The sequence below is a fragment of the Candoia aspera genome, chromosome 5 (genome assembly GCF_035149785.1).
Source record: "Candoia aspera isolate rCanAsp1 chromosome 5, rCanAsp1.hap2, whole genome shotgun sequence".
Classification (NCBI taxonomy): domain Eukaryota; kingdom Metazoa; phylum Chordata; class Lepidosauria; order Squamata; family Boidae; genus Candoia; species Candoia aspera.
This window is the reverse complement of record NC_086157.1, coordinates 58496807-58515815: the sequence shown is the minus strand read 5'-3', so window position 1 is coordinate 58515815 and position 19009 is coordinate 58496807. Positions and strand designations below refer to the sequence as shown.

The window sequence follows — 19009 nt, the reverse complement described above, 5'->3', positions numbered from 1 at the left end:
TATATCGCAATGGCAGACAACTTTTACAATGAATTATGTCCCTCAGCAGGGTTATTAGCAGCATCATTTTGTTTTTATTTTTGTCAAAATCTTGTTTTAAGAGTGATACTACTGGAAATGTTTTCTGTAATAATCTTTATGACTCAGGGGTGTGAGATAGACAGGATGTAGTTGAGAATTCTGTTGCCTTCTTTCGTTGTTTGTCATCAGCATTGAAAATTCAGTGCGAAGTATGACATTAAAAGTATATTTGTATTTAATTTGAAGGTTTTTAAAAAAAATATACCAATTGGATATTTCTTTCCAAAGCAAATGCAGATTTCAGGGAATAAACATTTCTCATGATTGCAACCAATAAGGAAAGGGTTAAATTATTTTTCATGAAATATCTGCATATTAAATGCAATGACACATTTAATGTCACATCTTATTCAAGCCCAAAAATATATTAGCTGTAAACATAAATATACTGTTTTTTAAGGATTGTAATAGTGTTTGGTAGACTGAACGTTTGGGTTAGTTGTTCACATGCTGGTTGTGCTTTTGCTCAATAGCTATTTGGCAAGGAAGATCAAGGGGGAGGCATCTGTTTTGTTGGTGTTCATCAGAGGAACATAGAGAAGGAGGAAAATGCTTTTGTGACCTTCCTGAAAACAACAAGAACTATACATGCTGCAAGGGCAGAACAATTGTCCCTCTGGAAGAAGGGTGGAAGAGCCAAAGGCAAAACTGTTCACCTTCCAGCTTATCAAGGAAGATGGGGAATTCTTGAACGGGACAGGAAGCACTTCTGTAAGGATAATAGCACCAAGAAGCCTCCTGGAAGATAGAGGAAATCACTGAGCTGAAATGGACCAGAATGGGCCACTTCACATCAAATGACCACCAGATCTACTACTGTGGACAAGAGGACCACAGAAGAAATGGAGTAGCCTTCATAATTAATAGTAAAGTGGCTAAAGCAGTGCTTGGATACAATCCAAAAAACGATTGAATGATCTCAATTGGAATTCAGGGCAAGCCATCTAACATCACAGTGATCCAAATATACGCCCCAACCACAGATGCTGAAGAAGCTGAAGTAGAGCAGTTCTGTGAGGATCTGCAGCACCTACTGGACAACAAGCCTAAAAGAGATGTTATTTTCATCACAGGAGACTGGAATGCTAAGGTGGGCAGTCAAATGACACCTGGAATTACAGGTAAGCATGGCCTGGGAGAACAAAACGAAGCAGGACATAGGCTGATAGAATTTTGCCAAGACAACTCACTCTTCATAACAAACACTCTCTTCCAACAACCTAAGAGACAGCTTTATGCATGGACTTCACCAGATGGACAACACCGAAATCAGATTGACTACATCCTTTGCAGCCAAAGGTGGCGGACATCTATACAGTCAGTAAAAACAAGACCTGGAGCTGACTGTAGTTCAGATCATGAACTTCTTATTGCAGTTTAGGATCAGACTAAAGAGATTAGGGAAGACCCACAGATCAGCTAGATATGAGCTCACTAATATCCCTAAGGAATATGCAATGGAGGTGAAGAATCGATTTAAGGGACTGGACTTAGCAGATAGGGTCCCGGAAGAACTCTGGACAGAAGTTTGCAACATTGTTCAGGAGGCAGCAACAAAATATATCCCAAAGAAAGAGAAAACCAAGAAGGCAAAATGGTTGTCTGCTGAGACACTAGAAGTAGCCCAAGAAAGAAGGAAAGCAAAAGGCAACAGGGATAGGGGGAGATATGCCCAATTAAATGCAAAATTCCAGAAGTTAGCCAGAAGAGATAAGGAATCATTTTTAAACAAGCAATGCATGGAAGTAGAAGAAGACAATAGGATAAGAAGGACAAGAGACCTCTTCCAGAAAATTAGAAACATCGGAGGTAAATTCCAGGCAAAAATGGGCATGATAAAAAAAAAGATGGAAAGGACCTAACAGAAGAAGAAGAGATCAAGAAAAGGTGGCAAGAATATATGGAACCCCTGGATAGGAAGGATAACAATATTGGGGACAGCTTTGACGGTGTGGTCAGTGAGCTAGAGCCAGATATCCTGAAGAGTGAGGTTGAATGGGCCTTAAGAAGCATTCCTAATAACAAGGCAGCAGGAGATGACGGCATCCCAGCTGAACTGTTCAAAATCTTGCAAGATGATGCTGTCAAGGTAATGCATGCTATATGCCAGCAAATTTGGAAAACACAAGAATGGCCATCAGACTGGAAAAAATCAACTTATATCCCCACACCAAAAAAGGGAAACACTAAAGAATGTTCAAACTATTGAACAGTGGCACTCATTTCACATGCCAGTAAGGTAATGCTCAAGATCTTGCAAGGTAGACTTCAGCAATTCATGGAGTGAGAATTGCCAGATGTACAAGCTGGGTTTAGAAAAGGCAGAGGAACTAACGGCCAAATTGCCAATATCCGCTGGATAATGGGAAAAGCCAGGGAGTTTCAGAAAAACATCTATTTCTGTTTTATTGACTATTCTAAAGCCTTTGACTGTGTGGACCATAAAATATTGTGGCAAGTTCTTAGCAGTATGGGGATACCAAGTCATCTTGTCTGCCTCCTGAGGAATCTGTATAACGACCAAGTAGCAACAGTAAGAACAGACCACGGAACAATGGACTGGTTTGAGATTGGGAAAGGAGTATGGCAGGGTTGTATACTCTCACCCTACCTATTCAACTTGTATGCAGAACACATCATGCGACATGCTGGGCTTGAGGAATCCAAGGTTGGAGTTAAAATCACTGGAAGAAACATTAACAATCTCAGATATGCAGATGATACCACTTTGATGGCTGAAAGCGAAGAGGAACTGACGAGCCTTATGATGAAGGTGAAAGAAGAAAGTGCAAAAGCTGGCTTGCAGCTAAACCTCAAAAGAACCAAGATTATGGCAACCAGCTTGATTGATAACTGGCAAATGGAGGGAGAAAATGTAGAAGCAGTGAAAGACTTTGTATTTGTAGGTGCAAAGATTACCTCAGATGCTGACTGCAGTCAGGAAATCAGAAGACGTTTAATCCTTGGGAGAAGAGCAATGACAAATCTCGATAAAATAGTCAAGAGCAGAGACATCACACTGACAACAAAGGTCCGCATAGTTAAAGCAATGGTATTCCCAGTAGTAACATATGGCTGCGAGAGCTGGACCATAAGGAAGGCTGAGAGAAGGAAATAGATGCTTTGGAACTGTGGTGTTGGAGGAAAATTCTGAGAGTGCCTTGGACTGCAAGAAGACCAAACCAGTCCATCCTCCAGGAAATAAAGCCAGACTGCTTCCTTGAGGGAATGATATTAAAGGCAAAACTGAAATACTTTGGCCACATAATGAGAAGACAGGACAGCCTGGAGAAGGTGCTGATGCTAGGGAGAGTGGAAGGCAAAAGGAACAGGGGCCGGCCAAGGGCAAGATGGATAGATGATATTCTAGAGGTGATGGACTCATCCCTGGGGGAACTAGGGGTGTTGATGACCGACAGAAAGCTCTGGCGTGGGCTGGTCCATGAAGTTACAAAGAGTTGGAAGCAACTGAACGAATAAACAACAACATGAAGCCCTGGGCAGAAGAGTGACTGAACTGGTGGTACAGTTGCTTTTTTTACTCCTTTCTGTCAAAGGCCATGATCCAGCAGGAGAGAAAATATTGGAATTGAAAAAATGGCTTGGCAGATGATGCCAACTAGAATGGTTTGGATTCTTTGATCCTAGAACACATTTCTGATATCAGGTTTACTGGCAAGAGATGGGCTACACCTCACAAGAAGAGGAGGAATGTGTTTGGAAGGTGCTTTGCGAACCAATCCAGAGGGTTTTAAACTGAATTCTGTGAGGGTGGGAGAAGAAAGCCCTTAAAATAGTGTGACATCAAGTACTGGGAATGGAACTGGGAGGCATATGCAAAGTCTGGAGGCACCCAATAATGAGTTTGTAAAGAACAGTAAGGAACAGGTCAGAATCCCTGTGCAAAAAGTTTGGTGAGCAATCAGGAATAACTGGAAGTCTTAATGCAGGAAGGTAAATATGATTTAGTAGACATTACTGAAATCTTATAGGATGATATGCATGAATGGAAAGTAAGGAATGAAGTATGTAACTAATCAAAAGGAATAGATCAGATAAAAGAGGAGAAGGAGTGGTCTTATGTGTGAAGGAAGCACACATAGTTTTTGAGACCCAGGGATTTGAGCACAGAGGTCCAGTTGGGAGCATCTGAGTAAGAATATAAGAAAGGAAAAAATCAAAGATATTTTTGTGGGGTGTGAACAATAGACTGCCAAACCAGGCAGAAGACCTGGATAATATTCTTCTGGACCAAATTATAGAACTTTCAGGGAAGAAAAATCATAGTAATAATGAGAGACTTCCATTACCCAAGCATCGCCAGGAAAATCAAGTAGACCAAGACTGCAAGGTCCCAGCAGTTTTTCAGTGCTCTTCCTACTTTATTTAAGAACAGACAATAGGATTGTCTCTCACTGATCTGCTCCTAACCAATGGGGAAGAGCTACTTGAAGAGGTTAAAGCAGTGAGAACTTGGGGAGGGAGTGACCACATCATTTTGGAGTTCAATATATTACCGAAAAAGAATTTGGAGCATAATTTTACATGCACTTTAGATTTCAGGAGAACCAATTTCAACAGCTAGAGCTTGTATCATTGCAGCAGCCCAATCATCCAGTGTATGAGAATCCTGCATGTACAGACATACAGTAACACATGTGCATATAGTAACAATGTTCCTCTACTGAAGCCCACTTGTATGAGGTTGCCATATGTACATCAGAAAACACACAATCTAAATCTAAACCTAAAGCTCAGAGTCAGTCACATATGGCCCCTAAAAGACTCAGATACAGCACCAGAGTCCTTCTAGAAGTTGCCATCAAATTGGCAATTTTTAATATGCTATAATGGAAAAGATATGAAAAGTAAGTTTATTAACTGTATTTAAAATAAATGTAGCTAAATGTTAATTAAATGCAAATATAAATTAAATTACACCAAATCTAGATTTTTTTTCCTGACACCTGATACTTCTTTGTTCTTCTGGTTGAAGCAAAGTCCTAATGTAAAAGTCATGTTTGGCCATTGGCTCTAAATCCAGGATGACTTTACAAGCCATGATGAGAGATCATCAATGAAATAGGATCAGTATTCAAATAATCCAAATTTAATAGTTCCTACAAGCAAAAGACATGAATTCTTTTGCAGGTGGGGGGCAGAGACTTTAGTCCTGTCCCCTAAGCTAAAATGGGCAGGGTGATGACCCAAAATGTTCAAGGCCACTTCACATAAGAGAATAGCACTGGGATTCGGGGGGAGGTTGGAACTTATAAAAAATGTTCTAAGTGTATAGTAAGACAAACATCAGTTTTATTCAGTTCCACAGAAATGGCAGACAAATCTGCTGCTAATTTTCAGAAGCAAATCCTACTGGATATCAGCAGCACAATCAGAGGGTCTCCACCAGCAGCTGTAAAAAAAAAAGCTGTTTGCTGGCCAAGGAGTCCCATTATCCATTCCTGCTGTAAGTCAAATTCTAACCAAGTGGATTGTTTTGTTAACAGATGTAATTTCCCTTTTTCTTCCTTGATGCGGTCTGAAGGCTATGAGGACTATGTTAACAGATGCTCTGCAAGTATAAAACAGATTGTTGATACTTGTGCAACTGAAGGTAAATCTTCATTATTCTTTGGCCAGTGACTAAAATACAAGCAAAACTTTGCTGTAGAAAATTCTCCTCTATTGGGGTAGGCAACTATCTCTGACTGTGTGTGGCCCCAATTTTGGGCACCCCAAGATTGTGCCACTGAAATTTGGGGCTGAATCAATGGTATCAGTGTGTTTTCCTTCTAGTTTTTGCCAGGAAACAAAAGAAATGAAAGAAATATTAGTATGTTAAGTCTCTGATGAGCTTATCATATCTAGAACTGTGAGAAAAGAAAACGAACAGGAAAGAAAGGAGTTAAAATCCTCCAGCCTTTCACAAGCCCCATTAAGTCATTGCCTGTAGACAGAAAGGGAGATGACCTTGGCAGAAACATGCAGGAGCCATTGTTTAAGCAAAAGGGGCTGAAGCATTTTTTAAAGTCCAGAACAAGATAACATTCAGAAGTGGCTCAGACAGACACCACCCTAATTTACTGGAGTATAAGAAGGGGGAGGAGGTACAGCATAATCAGACTTGCAAGATTCTGCTATTACAGCCAGCCTCAATAAAAGTAGTTTTAGCCTTCCTGTGGAGTTGATTCCCTGGTCTGGTCTACCAAGTGGGGCTGACACTGCGCCATTTATTACGGTTCTCCATCCCTTAAATAATAAGTGTGACCCACAGTTGCCAAAAAGCTGCCCACCTATCTCTCAGAGTATAGGAAGACTAGACTGTGCAGAACTCTCAAAATTCATTTTGTGCTCTCCAGATGTATTAGGATTATAACTTCCAAAATTTCCAGCCAGTACACCGAATATTTTTCCAGGCCACAGACTGGGGAAAGCAGGTCTAGAAGAATTCATATCCAGTACCTTAATATGATACCCTAAGACTCCACATTTCTGACTACAGGCACTATTCTGATTATTGGTCATTGCTCATCTCTGGATTCTATCACTCGGCCAATACTGGGTCTGCCTGCCAGGGAAAGCAGTGAATTTGCTACGTTTGTGCAAAGGGTAAGACATCATACACTGCCATTGTAACTTCTGTATTTAGTTTTGCCTTTTCTTTGTTCTTCATAATTTAGGAATTTAACATTGTTAATCAACACTTTCTATATTTATTATTCAGACTTCACCAACTAGGCGCTCTTCAGGGGTTTTGAACTACTAGAATTTGCATCCTTCCTAGTCTAATACCTGTGGAGTCTTGAGGTTAAGGAGGGCTAAGAGAACTTGGGTGTATCTGCTTATTTTTCAAAACGTGAACAGCTGCTTTGCACTAGATCAAGGTATCTGTCCATCTTGCAAGAAGTTCCAAGGATTTCAGGCACAGCTTTTCTCATGCTTTCTTACCTCACCTTTTAGGAAATATCAGGCATTACACTTGGCAATTTTTGCATTTAAAGCAAGTGCTCTGGCACTGACCTATGATCAGTCCCTTCTTGTTAAAGGGATAGAAACAGAACAAACTGGCTAGCAGCATCTTTAATACTACAGAGGAAAATATACAAACAAAGGAGCCCGGTGTATAAGATCAGGTCCTGCCTTATATTGCTGAGATAGCTTCCTGATTCCTCTGTTTTTCAGATGCTGCTTTTTCAGATTAGTGATCCAAATGTAGACCTCAGAGGACTCCCATGTCTCTTTTGCTGTCCAAATTCCTCTCCATGCACACACAAAGCTGTAAGTGTGCTAGAGGAGAGTGCAAAAACAGAATCACGTCTGTATGGTTACTTGTCTCAATCTTCCTCATGACTGCTGGGCAGGAAATGGTTACAGTTTCTCTTTTCCTTCCAGTGATCCTTAAAATGTCTCAAGTGCCTAGTCCGTAACTCTCATGGATAATTAAAATTACTTGGTTGTATCATCATGCTGGCATATACAGGGCATCTTTCTGTTTCTCTCCAAATAATTTGGAGAGCCCTACTCATGCATGTCTTGAATGCTCTCTTTTATTAGGTACCTTCTCTGGCTATGTGTTTCTGCAAAGAGATGAAAGAGGAGAAAAGATGGCAGATGGTTAATCCACCAGTTGAAATGTTAACTCATGGAGCAAATACTGCATTTAACTGGAAACACATCCTTTTGGACGATTAAACAATAATTGAATTTATATCTGGAGTCTCATAGCCGGAAGGACTGCACTGCAGTCTGTTTTCTTTGGCTAACAGCCAAATTACTGGTTTGAACTCAGGAACTGGCTTTAATAGAAAGAAAAGGCCTCACTAAAACTTTTGTTTGGAACTTTAAGTAAACCATGTTGACAGGTTTTCTTCCCCTTCTTTTTTAAATAATTCCATGACAAGGACTGAGTATACTTTGTAACTACTTTTAAAATTTAAAATTAGAATGTACTTTTTAACTGCATTTAACCTATAATAAATATGTCTGGAATTAATGAAGAATGATGCTTACATCATTTTTAATTGACTACACATCAGTTTCCACTAGATAATTTCAGTAGTAATCAGATGCTGGAATTGTTTAGTATTTTGCAGTACACTTGAAGAAAAGTGACTGCTTACTGCTTTGCTGTTCTAAAATCCATGATGCTGATCAAAATCAAGATGTCATGCCAGTGTAGCATTTGCTGGAGATTTCCTGAGTTGGAAAGTCATACCACATGGTGGTATTACTTTGGGTCTCGTTTCATATAACACCAAAAATAATTTAACTACCATACTGTAAATGAAAACAGGACAATCCCTGCATGCACTTCTACAGTCAAAAGCTTATTGCAGAAAAGAAGTAATTGAAAATTCAGGCAGTAGTTCTGAAAGTTATAATTTTTATGCAGACCGTCTGGACTGAAAACATGAAAGAGGAGCCAAACGGAGCTGGACTTCCTGCCAAGCTGAAAGGAGGCAGGATAGTTCTCTCTGGCAGAACGATTGCTGTGGGTACAACTGATGGAGAAATTAGTGGAAGTGGCATTGCATAGATGTACATGCTTTTGATGAGTGTACACAATTTTTGGTCTATTATTTATACTGCTCAGACAAGCTTTTCATGTCTTGACACATTTGCAACCATTTTCTGGACGGTCAGGGAATAAGTATGCATACCTTTGGCAACAGCAGCATTCTCAGATCTTAGTCTAAAATGTTACTCTGTTTGTTTTCATTTTCTTATGATACCAAAGACATGGTTTCTTCTCTGCTCTGTTTTCCTGCTGCTGAATGTCTCAAGCAAAGGCAGCTTGGAAGAACTGCCTAGAATAATTGTTTTTCTTTTGTACGACTAGCACCTTGTGTGGGCTTATCAATTAATTTTCTGAAATAATTTGTAAAAAGCAAATTATAGCTGGTTGGATTTTGGCCACAACAGTTGCATTGTGGAAGAAAAATAATAATAATTCAGATTGGCCAATTGTCAGATTTGCAATGAAAGCTTGTAGTAACATCATTGACTCAGGGTCATCTTCAGATCCATCTTACTACAGCACAAAGCAGCCCTGCTGTTTTTAAAAGGATGCTTCCTCATGAGCCTTGGACTTACCTACAGCTGAAGCAGATTATAGTAGTGTTTAACTGTTTCAGTTTTAAATTGTTTTTTCCCTCTTCCGCTGATGTAATTTCTGCTGTGGACATAATCTGTGATGCATCCTTGATGTTGTGGTTTATTTAATTCAGTTTAGGCATCAGCTGACTCTGAGCAGCTCATAATATATTACCATGAAAATATTACACAATTATGTGACCAGAAAAAAATCTAATAGGTCAGGAACTGAGAACTGCCCAGCCCCTATTGGCTGCTTCAAGCTGCTGTGAGAGATCCTTGGAGAGACCACTGAACCTGGGCTGCAGAGGTAAATTTACAGAGGGCGACATGGGTTCTGCTCTCTCAGTGTTGCTGGTTCTTCCCCAAATCAATGTTACTGTTTTTGGGTGCTTTTGCAGACCAAGGCTCCATGGAATCATTGTTTTGCTATTTGTTTGTTTATTTAACATATTCTATGCTGCAACAATCAGAAATGACTCTCCATGGCTCACATAGAAAAAATACAACAAAAAACAAGCCCCATTCAAAAATAAAAACACAACACTACAATAGAAATAAAAATGAGATAGTAACATTGGGGAAGGCTCACTGAAAAAGCTTCATCTTAAAGGTTTGCAGAAAACCAGCAATGACAGCACTGGAGTGAAAAAGCAGTCTCTTGACTCAGCCCCCCAAATCACCTGGAAGTGTAGGATTTACAGCAGTTTCTCTCTGCTAGATCTCCTCCCAATGGGAGGAGATGGGTGGGGACTAACTAACTAACTAAATAAATAAAATCTAATTGGCTGGACCAAAACTGGCTGGGAGATGGTGATTCTGAAGGCATCTGGGTGCCAAGCCATGAGGTCAAAATCAGCACCTTTAACTGGTAACCAATGCATGGTACACAACACTGTTCTTAGGGGGGGAAGAGGAAAGTAGCACCAATTTGCTGATATTCCTAAACCATATGCATACTTCATGGGCTACTCCCTGGTGCTGCTAGCCATGAGGTCAGAAGTGGATTCCTTAGTCAATTACTACCAGCACTGCCACTTATTTGTGACAATAAGCAGAGACAACTCTTTTTAAAAGGAGCAAAACCAGGAGAACTCACCTTTTAGTTTTCTTAACTTGTCCCATGTTAAATTTGTAAGGGTAGCAGCAGTTGTCAGCCTTGATAATGAGGTAAATAGAGTGTGGCCATCAAGGCAGTGCAATTTATAAATGTATACCCCTTGAATGACTGGTGGAATCCATGGAAGAGAAGGACTGTGAAGAAAAGCTTTAGGAAATCTTAAGCCCTTCCAGGAAAAAAACTTTCTAGGACTACTAGTCAAAGGTTTTATGCATCTTTTGTCCTTAACAGATTTTTTTTAAAAGAGAAGAGGAGGGAGGGAAAGATGGTGAAATAGAAGTTACAAATGAAACAAGAGAATGTCACATGTATCCACCCTCAAAATTCCATTTTTTTTAAATGAATGTCATTGTTGAATAAAAGCCTTGCCTGGGAAATGCAGTTACGGTTGAAATTTGTTTCAATTTTATTTTCCCATTTTTTAAAGTACGAGTGGTTTTACAACAGTCTTGGGTGACATCTAGTGGAACTAATTAAAAACAGCACCTGCGGCTTTAAAGAAGAAAACTCATTTGGAATCACACACATTTCAAGAGGTAATTTTCATAATACAGATAAAAAGATGAGTTTAGGGGCTTCTCATATGGAGCTTGCTTCTGAGTAAGTATTCACTTGGGAACTTTCTATGTATAGAATACACACCAAATGTAAGATTGCAGGAAGGTGTATGGACTCAGTTACAGTGGTGATGAGTGCACCGTAGAAGGACCAGGTGAGGGACAGATCGTCATGGAGAAAATCTATCTATGCGGTCTCCAAGATTCAACACCAGCTTGATGGCACATAATGAATCAATTTTGCTAGATTATATAATAATTGTTTCCAAACATAATTATAATAGGATGAACTGGCTGAAATTATTAGAACTAATTAGCTTTGTAGCTCTAACTAGGTCTGAAGCCTAGTTTGTGTCTGAGAGAAGTTCCTGATAACTTTATTTCCAGATAAATTACTCTAATAGAAGAAGCAGATCCAAAGTAAAATAACATATATTAAACTGAAGGAAAAAATAAATAAAATCTAAGCTTGATTAATTTCTTGGTTGGCATTCTGGGTTGAGTTATATTCATTGGAAATTTTCCTTTAAGCAGTAGACACAGAACCTTAAACTTTTTAAAATTGTATACAGGTAGTCCTCACTTAGCAACCATAATTGGGACTGGCAGCTCTGTCTTAAGTGACGCAGTCACTAAGTGGGAAATCATGTGACCATGACTGTGCTTTCCTTTACCCTGCTCCCCCACCCTTTGGAATGCTTACCTGGGCCTGGGATAGCTGGCTGGAAACTGACAAGACTAATCAGTTTCACATCTTCAGCTTTTGTTTGCCTCCTAAGAATTTTACTTCAGCTTCCCTTTTTCCCCACTCCTCTGCCCTTTGGAATGCTTACCCCAGCACTGGGATAATTAGCAAGAAAATAATTGTAATTACAAGAGAATAAGCAGGCACACAATGGGGAATACACCAGGTTATTTGCATAACATGCTCAGGGCTGCCAGCACCATCACATTGCTTTCAATGTGTATTCCCCATTGTACTCTCTTGCAATCACTTCCTCTCCAATCTCTCCACTCTGCAAAGGGGGAAGAAAAGCAACAGGTCAGGCGCAGGACAATGTGTACTGACCGTAATGGCAATTACGTGATTAAGGGACGCTGCAAAGATCATAAATATGGGCATTGGTTGTAAAGTTATTTCCTCAGCACCACTGTAACTTTGAACGGTCACTGAGTGAGTCGGTCGCTAAGCGAGGACTAGCTGTATAATTTTCCCAGGAGGACAATGAGCTGTTCTGGGATTCCCATTTTTCTGAGCACATTCCACAGCTTGACATGATCAACACAATCAAAGGCTCTTCCACAATCAATGAAGCACATAGTGACTTCTTTTTGGTATTCTTTGGCTTTCTTAATTATCCAGCAATGTCTCATGTTCCTTGGCCTTTTCTAAAGCCAGCTTGAATCTTTTTCCATGTAGGGCTCTAACCTGCACTGGATGATCCTAAGCATTATTTCGCTAGCATGTGAAATTAAGGATATTGTACAATAGTCTGTACACTCTGTTAAAACTCCTTTTGGTACCAAAATGTAGATTGGCCTCTTCCAATCTTTTGGCCACTGCATCATTTTCCAGATTTGCTGGCATAGCTTGGTTAGAAACTTTATTCTTTTTCTGTTGTTTGCCATATTTCTGTGGGTATTCCACCAGTTCCTGTAACCTTCCAACTTGATAATGACCAGAGTGCTGCTCTAACTTCATCTTCTAGTACTAGAGGTTTTTGTAAATAGGGAATATCTTCTAAGGTATCTCGGATGTTGACATCCCTACTACAGTGTTTCTGTATACTCCTTCCATCTTAGTTTCATCTTCTTTGAATTGGTTACTATCTGTCCATTGGCATCCTTTAGCATACCAGTTCAAGGTTGGAACTGGATATAGATAAAGAAAAACTGGATATAGGGTGATGTCATGAGTAAGGATGGCAAGCAGGGGGCTCCCATCCAGACTGTTAAGCGCATGCGTAGCACTGAGGAATTAGGTAGCCATTCAAAGAGACACAGATCGGGACCGCCTTAGCCTTTGGGGTTTATATGGCTGGGTTTTTCCCACGCTTCTTCAGTTTGTTAGGATTCCTGTTATGTATAAGCAATAAACATTAGAGACTAGTTCCTTGTCTCAGCGTGTTTCCTGGCTGTTAGGACAGGTATCTTGATAAAGACAGTAATGTGTGCAATTCTGTAGAGAGTAGATGTCTTCTCTTTCTCTCTCTTTTGAGTACAGTGCTGAACAGCATTGATAGGAATGAAGTTACTGATAGAATTTAGTTACCACTCTTTCCTCTAACTCCACCACCACCACCCCTGGCAAACTATGCATTATCAGTCTTGTCAGAATGTCTTTATGGTTATTGCTTTCCCTAGCATTCTAGCAGGGTTTTTGCATGTAAGAAGATCCTCAAAAAAGAACATGTTATTTCTGTTAATATATTTTCTACTACAGATTAAGGTTACTATGGTAACTAATCATTTTGGCCTGGTGAAGAGGTTGAATTTAATTGTCCCCTTTTCAGTTGTTAATTGTTGCACTGGGGGGTGGGGGTGGGGAGAAGAACTTGCCTGGACTTGTTTTAGTTTCTTTTTCCCTTCTGTGTAGGCTTGCAGAGAATATGCAGCTGAGAGAAATCTCTCCTCTCAGCAAACAGCCTTTAAATATGTTGTTTTCTGTAAATAAATTTATTTTTATATAAATGCCTGGTGTGTGACTCTTCTGATCTCTCCTGGGCCAAATGCTTTCTAGCACTCTGCCAACAGGTTATGGGCCCAGTAAGCAGCCCAGTAAACCCAGTAAGCCCAGTAAAACCCAGAGAGAATAGAGAGATCAGCTCCACACCTCATGCACAATTTAAAGGCAGGTAGCAAAGACCTGTGAAGATTTTCTTTGGAGCCACCTGGAGATTTTCCAGCAACTGCCGGCCTACAGGACAAAGAAGCCAGCTGAGGTGACTTGCAAAAGAAGGAAGAAGCCATGGCTACCTCCCAGCCCTCAGCGATGCCTCTGGAGTGCCTATCAGAGACCAACTATTTGAATTGGGCCCTGAAGATGGAGATGTATCTTTGCAGAGGGAATCTTTGGCTGCCAATTGGTGAGCAAACCCCCCAAAATCCCAGTGCTGAATGGCTGAGACAGGATGAGCGGGCTAGAGCCACCATTATCCTGGGAGTTGAGGACAATCAGCTAGTTCATGTGCAAGGTATGCAGTCTGCAAAGCAACTTTGGGAAGCTTTGAGAGACTTGTATGTAAAGGCAACAGCAGGGAGTAAAGTTACCCTGACAAAAAAGCTGTACAAAACCTACCTTGCAGAAAGAGATAGCCTTCCTGAGCACCTGCATTATATTCAGCAGCTGTTTGTTGAGTTGCAGGAGAGAGGAATGGAATTTACACCTCTCACAAAATCCTATATCCTCCTGTCCTCACTGAATGAAATGTGGGACATGCTGATTTGTACCCTGGAGGCTATGCCTGAAGCAGACCTCACCCCATCATATGTTACACAGTGCTTACTTGCTGAATAGGAGAAGAGAGAGGAAAGATCCCCCCCCCCCCGTCTCTTCTGGAAAGCTGCAGTACCAGAAAACAAGGGAAAAGAAGGGAAAGGAAGCTGAGGTCACAGCACTAGCCAGCCAGCGATGCTTCACGTGTGGTTCAGCTGGACATTCACAGAAAGACTGTGTCTTGAGACCCAAGAGTAGAAAGACAGAGAAGAAGAACACAAGGTCAACACAGAAGAAGGCTCTTCAGACAACCCAAATTGCACAGGTTGCTGAGAAGGGTAATTCTGATGTATGGGTGTTAGATTCTGGGGCCAATTGTCATTTATGTAATTGTAAAAGCTCTTTTGTGTCACTGTCTAAAACTGAAAGACAGAGTGTATCTTTGGCTGATGGGTCTGTGACCAAAATTATGGGACAAGGTGACTTGTATTTATCCTGCTTGGGAGAAACTGTAAAAGGTGTGTTGTATGTGCCAAATTTACAATCAAACCTTTTATCTGTGGCACAATTGGCTGCAACAGGGTATATCATAACATTTAAGAAAAATGGTTGTGAGATACGTAAAAATGGAAAATTGTGTGCTACTGGTATGTTAAAAGAGTCCTTGTACATTGTGCAAAATGCAAGGAAGCCAAGCTGCAAGGCTGCAGTTGACAACACTCCATATCATGACCAATGTGTACACCTGATGCACAGGAGATTTGGTCATGCTAATTTCAAGTATATAGCACAAATGCCACAGCTGTGTGCTGACCTAAAGATAAAACCCTGTGACAGATACTTAGATTGTGTAGTTTGCAAAGAATGCAAAACACTAAAAGCTCCTGTGAGTAAGCACAGTGACAGAGTTACAACTAGACCTTTGGAAATTGTACACTCTGACATTATTGGTCCTTTTGCTCCAAGTCTTGGACAAGCAAGGTATGCAATGACCATCATTGATGATTTCTCAAGATACACATTTATCTACATCTTAAAACATAAAGATGAGGCATTTGAGACATTTAAAGGTTTTGTGACATGGGCAAATGGAAAATTCCCTAGGCCTGTATCTGCACTCCACTGTGATAGAGGAGGAGAGTACTTTTCTCACAAATTCAAAAGGTTCCTAGTGGAAAAGGGGATAGAACAAATTCTTTCTAACCCTTACACCCCTCAGCAAAATGGTGTTGCTGAAAGAAAGGGCAGAACCTTACAAAATGCGATGGAATGCATGCTTAAAGATTCACATTTATCGTTTAAGTATTGGGGAGAGGCAATATCTACTGCCTGTTATGTACAAAACAGATTGTATAACTCTGTGATTCAGGACACTCCATTCCATTTGTTTTATGGTGTGAAACCAAAGGTAAACCATCTTAGAGTGTTTGGTAGCACTGCTTGGGTTCATATTCCAAAACAACAGAGAAGGAAAGGAGGCCCCACAACAAAGAAAGCCATCTTTGTTGGCTATGAACAAAGCCAAAGGAGCTACAGGTTCATAACGGGAGAGAAATTGATAATTAGCAAAAGCGCTTCTTTTGCTTAACAAAACTGGGGGAGATTAAATTCTAGCTCTCCAGCCGATCGGACCGCAAGAGAACAGCAAGGACTTGCTGATAGTGATATTTTGCCTGATGAGGACATTAAACCAGAAAAGCAAACTGAAGATCTGTCTGATGAGACAGATGCTTCTCAGGAAAGTGATAGAAGTCAAAATTTAAGCCCTGAATTACCTCGCAGATCTCAGAGAAGTAATAAAAGCGTTCCTCCATCACGTTTTCAGGCTGAAACAGTAAAGGCTTTTCACATATTCACAGAACATGAGTCTTTAGAACAAGTTTACCACCTGAAATTGCACAAAATTGGCATTCTGCCATGCAACAGGAGTTAGCATCCTTGAAAGAAAATAAAACATGGAAACTGGTAAATCTACCTCCCAATGAACGCTGTCTAGGTTGCAGGTGAGTTTTCAAACTGAAAAGGGATGCTGATGGCAAAATCCAAAAATATAAAGCAAGGTTAGTTGCAAAAGGGTTCACTCAAAGGAAAGATTTAGACTGTGACAAGACTTTTGCACCAGTTACTAAAGGTGAATCAATTAGATTACTGTTAAAAATTGCTGCACTCAAAGGAATGTCAGTTCACCACTATGATATTCAAACTACATTTCTCTGTGGTGATTTAGACCACAAATTATACATGCAGCAACCCCCTGGCTATGAAAAAGGGGAGAATCTAGTCTGTGAACTGCAGAAGTCAGTCTATGGGTTAAAACAAACTGCTAGATCCTGGAACCAAAAATTAGATGAAAAACTGCAGAATTTTGGCTTTGAAAAAGGAAAAGCAGATCCATGTGTATATATGAAGAAAGACAAACAAGGCTGTATGTATCTGTGCATTTATGTTGATGATTTGCTGCTGTTCACACCAACAGAAAAACAAAGGGTTGATTTTGAAGCCTGCATGAAAAGCCGTTTCACATTAAAAAGCCTTGGAACTGTAACAAATAACCTAGGTTTGGAAATACACCGGAAGAAGGATGGTAGCTTTCTGTTAAACCAAAGGGGAGATAATGTTAAAATATTGTGAACAGAAAGACATCCAGAGTTGTCAAAGAAAATTGGTTTGCATCTTATTCTGTAGTATAAAAAGGGGAGTGTTAATATGTTTTCTACTACAGATTAAGGTTACTTGTGTAACTAATCATTTTGGCGAAGAGGTTGAATTTAATTGTCCCCTTTTCAGTTGTTAATTGTTGCACTGGTGGGGGGGGGGAGAAGAATTTGCCTGGACTTGTTTTAGTTTCATTTTCCCTTCTGTGCAGGCTTGCAGAGAATATGCAGCTGAGAGAAATCTCTCCTCTCAGCAAACAGCCTTTAAATATGTCTGTTTTCTGTAAATAAATTTATTTTTATAGAAATGCCTGGTGTGTGATTTTTATGATCTCTCCTGGGCCAAATGCTTTCTAGCACTCTGCCAACAATTTCTATTGCATTATCATGTACTAGGCCTAAGCTATGATCTTGAAAAATAAAACAACATCTTGCAGAAACATTTATAGGTACACTTTGCTTTTCTTCTGATAAGCCATCCTATTAGATCATTCTGTATAATAAAAGGTGCATAAATAAGAATGTAACTTTTTAAAAATGTGATGATTCCATTATCAGATTCTAGTTGACAATGTTAGGAAAAAGTAAAATCTCCACATTTTGCACATTCAAACAAATGTGAAGGCTGTGAACCTCTAAATGGCATCTGTTTCATATACAGCAACATACAGCAGCATATTAAATAGAAGGAACCAGAACAAACAGTTGGACTATATAAGAATATAATACTTTTAGATTTTCTATTAAGACACTGAGATTTTAAATAGTTTGCTAGCCTACCAGACATATAATCAACCAGGTGGCTTATATTTACTTCTACTGCACATATAGTTTCCCTGTTTATTGCTATATATTCAAAGGCATGCATGCTTCTGATGTTTGCTTCTGAAACATCAGTGTTTAGCAAGCTTTCTTCTCCCAAGACATCAATATTGCTCTAAATATGAAAATCAATGTTCTGTACAGAACTCAAACAATAGCCATATTGGACAGCATAATTAGTAGGAGAGATATTCAAATGCCAAATCAATGCCAGGCCATAATCCAGCCACAATTTGTTACTCTTAAATACATTGTAATTAATGGATAAGCTACTTATAACTAAAATGCAATTTTGTTGGAATCTTTTCTCTATAATATTAAAACCTGCAATTATAAATCACACTTATAAGTATTTAACTGAAGAATGTTTATATATATACAAAATTTTAGAAGTTATACTGTCATACTTAACATAAAGCTGTATCCAGCAAATAGGGATATTCAAAACATTTGACCCTCCAGCTACCAAAGTGCTGTTTCAAATGTTCTGATCGTGAAATAAACCATGGATATATTACCTGTTTTAGATTAGGAGCTGCATGTGGGTCCTGTGAAATATGTTGGGAACATTTATGTGACTGGAATAAGGCAGAAGGTTGACATAGCCAAGAAGAAATCATTTTTTCCCATCTTATTTCCCTTCAATCTATGTATCATCTTCCAACCATTTTAAACCACTGGTTGAAGCTGGCTATGTTTAATTTGAATTCCCTCAGGATCATAATCAGCAGAAGAGTGGGGCTTGGAATTGCACAAAAACTCTTGGAGGGGTATGCAGAAAATTGAACAGAATTTATTTCCAATTTTACTAGATCAGAAAGAAAAGGACAGAAAGTGGGGAAACATGGAATTTTATTTTGGGGGGGGACATTTAAGTCAACATAATTTAGTCAATGTAAATTGTGTTATTTCTTTAAACTGTACATAACAGACTTTTTAAAAGTGCTGAAAATAATTAAGAAATGTTAGCATTTGATTTTTAAAATTCTCAAAATAACTTGGTAGATTTCTGAATTAAAAATCTCCTGCCTTCCAAGGGGGTGCACGGGAGAGGCATCAGGAAGAAGAGGGGTAGGAATGAGTGAAGATGGAGATAGAACTCTTACCTCAGGTAGCAAAGCAGCAAAGTCTGCTGCTTCAAACATTAAGCAAGCATACCGGCTAATAAACTAAACAAAAGTTAAGGATCATATACTCAGCAAAGTTAACTACTGATTCGAGTTGGAAAGTTCAATATGTGTTGAAA

The 19009-nt window shown here is 39.5% G+C and overlaps 1 protein-coding gene across 2 annotated transcripts in view; it reads left to right on the top strand.

The window, feature by feature from the left end:
- UBASH3A (ubiquitin associated and SH3 domain containing A) overlaps positions 1-7979 on the top strand; it is a 29599-nt gene extending 21620 nt beyond the window's left edge. For both annotated transcript variants that reach the window (XM_063305317.1, XM_063305315.1), the window contains 3 exons: positions 5589-5695; positions 6584-6690; positions 7636-7979. In XM_063305317.1, the coding sequence (XP_063161387.1) occupies positions 5589-5695; positions 6584-6690; positions 7636-7773 (352 nt within the window). In that variant the 3' untranslated portion in view covers positions 7774-7979. The remainder of the gene's footprint in view (positions 1-5588; positions 5696-6583; positions 6691-7635) is intronic.
- Positions 7980-19009: the final 11030 nt, after the last annotated feature.